Source organism: Acomys russatus, chromosome 27 (genome assembly GCF_903995435.1).
Source record: "Acomys russatus chromosome 27, mAcoRus1.1, whole genome shotgun sequence".
Lineage (NCBI taxonomy): Eukaryota > Metazoa > Chordata > Mammalia > Rodentia > Muridae > Acomys > Acomys russatus.
In genome coordinates this window covers 30,058,914-30,062,040 of record NC_067163.1, presented here as the reverse complement: position 1 = coordinate 30,062,040, position 3,127 = coordinate 30,058,914, and the positions used below count along the sequence as shown (strand labels likewise).

Here is a 3,127-nt window from a genome sequence, read left to right as displayed (position 1 = left end):
GTGGTTTTAGCCTCTTCTTTCTCCTGAGGTGGTTTTAGCCTCTTCTTTCTCCTGAGGTGGTTTTAGCCTCTTCTTTCTCCTGAGGTGGTTTTAGTCTCTTCTTTCTCCTGAGGTGGTTTTAGCCTCTTCTTTCTCCTGTGGTGGTTTTAGCCTCTTCTTTCTCCTGTGGTGGTTTTAGCCTCTTCTTTCTCCTGTGGTGGTTTTAGTCTCTTCTTTCTCCTATGGTGGTTTTAGCCTCTTCTTTCTCCTGTCGTGGTTTTAGCCTCTTCTTTCTCCTGTCGTGGTTTTACTCTCTTCTTTCTCCTGTGGTGGTTTTAGTCTCTTCTTTCTCCTGTGGTGGTTTTACTCTCTTCTTTCTCCTGTGGTGGTTTTAGTCTCTTCTTTCTCCTGTGGTGGTTTTAGTCTCTTCTTTCTCCTGTGGTGGTTTTAGTCTCTTCTTTCTCCTGTGGTGGTTTTAGTCTCTTCTTTCTCCTGTCGTGGTTTTACTCTCTTCTTTCTCCTGTGGTGGTTTTAGTCTCTTCTTTCTCATGTGATGGTTCAGTGCTTTCAAACAAGCAAAAAAATAAAAGTAAAAGTAAAACTGCAAAAGAAATAGCAAATATCCAACTTATTAAGCTATTTTTCTGTTGCTCCTTCTTCTCCTTCTCATTCCCCATCTCCTTTTCCTTCTCCTTGTCCTTTCTTCCTCCGTCCCACACCTCCACCACATTCTTATTACCCGATTCCTTCTTTTTGTCTCCAGAAGACGGACCACTGTCAATACTCCCTCCATTGCCAGTTACCTTGCAGTATGGTGGGCCCCAGCCAGCATCGCAATGGCAGTGATGCTTATTATTGCAGACTCCTTTCATGTTGCAAGTCTTTGCTGAACAATCACTTTTCCAAATCCTCATATCGACACACTCCCTGTTAATGCACACATGCCCTTGACCACACTCTGTGCCATCTTTTATTTCACCAAGGTCAGGGATGCTCATCCCAATATGGTACTCAATAGTCCAGCAGGGAACACTATTGAAATGAGTCCAATGTGCACTATAATGACCTCTCCAAAAGGGAAGCTTGTTAACTCCTTTACATTGAATTCTTCCACAGAGGATGTTTGAGCTATTACATCTCACATATGCATTGTTTGTGATTCCACAGTTACCAAAACGGTCACCACGCGTGTTCATTTCCTGGTAGCAACTGTCAGATGCTTTGTTGGCATCCTTGCCAAAAACTCTCTGGCAGTGTAAATCACGGCTGTTACATCTTTTATTATAGCAGTAACCTTCATCACGGCAAGAGCTCCCATCCTGCTTAAACACATCTTCAGGGCACTCATTTGAAGTCCCATTGCACCATTCTGGAAGGTCACATTCATTCTCCTTTTGTCTACATAGAGTGCCAGAGGGCAGGATTTTGCACAGGTGGCTGCAGCATCGACCAGTATCACAGTTAGTACCAAACCTCAGAGTACAGTCAGACATACAACAGAGACTGTATTCACAGGCTTCCGAGGATCCACAGTCACACTGCTCGCCTTCATCAACCACCCCATTCCCACAGAGCTTCAGTGGGTGGGTATCCAAAGGGCTGGGCTTACTGTGTAAGCAACCTGTTCTGGCTGTGTTGGCCCACATCACTGCATAACTACAGTTGCTGAATTTTCTTGACGTGTTTGTTGTAGCAGCCATAAAACATGATCCCCCTCCACATGTGCAAAGTTTCCCATCATGCGGTATGCCCAAATTGTGACTTATCTCATGTGCCACAATGTGACCAACGGTAAAGAAACTATCCCCCAAGAGGCTATCAACTCCGCAACCAAATGTCTTATTGCATACAGTTCCCACATAGGCTATGCCAAAATAGTTAGTAAAATTATATTTCACAAAGAGATGTGCAATATCATGCGATACTTGAGACTTAATGTTTTCTCTCTTCCACTTACAAAATGCTGGCAAGAGAGTATATAAATCTTTCACTGGTATGGGGTTTTCCTTAGTCCAGATATAGAGTCCAATTAGAGCCACATTAATATTCACAGGCAATAAAAAGACATTTAGCCCATTCATAATGTTGAATACATCTTTTATCACAAGAGAAGAATTGCTTTTTCGATAAAGGAATTGTTCATGGTCTATAACCAGTGCCAGTTTAATATACCTTCTGTGAGCCCACCAGCCCCCATAGTAGTTTCGCATTAGAGAGGACGTATCATTTTCTTGAAGTCTCAGTTGCCCTGCTATTTCTTCATCTGTTAATCCACATTTCATGGGGAGTAATTGAGTTTCTTCCAAGTCTATCTTGTAAACCAGATGTTCGAATGTGGAAGAAGGGCTCTTGGGTTTGATTTCATAGGTGGTGTCATTTATCTGTAGTGTTCCTTGGAAGCCCCCAAAACAGGTATTAAGAGCTACTATGGATTCTGGGTTTCCATCCACAAAACCAAGGTAGTAACAGTCATTCTGGACAAAAGGTTTGTCCTCAAAGAGGTCGCCTTGGTCATTGTGTGTGAACACAGAGAGCTGTCTGGATATCAAAAAATTACTGGATTTCACGGAGATAATGTGTCTCTGGCCTCCAAAGTACAGGCTATAGGACATCCAGCCTCCAAGACTCTTGTCTCTATTGGAGACAGTGACCCTCAAGGGTGTCACTACTTCTGGAAGGCTTTTGTACTCAACACACCAAATCAGGGGCCATACAGAAGGAAAGAACAGCATCTTCAACCAGATATGCAGGAGAGTCATCTTTGCATGTACCAGGGCCTCACTCATAGCCACCATGTCCTACTGGAGGGAGCAAAGGGAGATGGGATGTGGTACAGCTGCCCATGTACTTCCTTCGTCTTGATCTCATGCAGCACTGACCCTTAACAGTCTGTCTTCTGGAAGAGTGGATCCACCAGAGCAGGAGGACTTTAATAAATAGGAAAAAGAAAGCAGAGATAAGAGTGGGATCATTATGAGTTGACTGAAATAGAAGCCTTTGTATTAATATGGCTTAGCATTTGGATAAAGGCATGACTTCATACTGTGCATTTAATTTGCTTTTTAATTTTGATGAGGTAAAGCCACACACTGGGTGTTCAGAAGCATCATAGTTGGTCCCAGGGTGATAATGTCAGACCTTGATGGAC

The 3,127-nt window shown here is 43.2% G+C and overlaps 1 protein-coding gene across 1 annotated transcript; it reads right to left on the bottom strand.

Annotated features, from left to right (window-relative positions):
* Positions 1 to 454: 454 nt before the first annotated feature.
* On the bottom strand, positions 455 to 2,774 carry LOC127209843 (disintegrin and metalloproteinase domain-containing protein 24-like). The gene is made up of 2 exons (XM_051169477.1): positions 719 to 2,774; positions 455 to 543 (listed from the first exon to the last, which is right to left on the bottom strand). Exons 1-2 carry the CDS (start codon positions 2,772 to 2,774, stop codon positions 455 to 457), a joined length of 2,145 nt encoding a protein of 714 aa, XP_051025434.1.
* Positions 2,775 to 3,127: the final 353 nt, after the last annotated feature.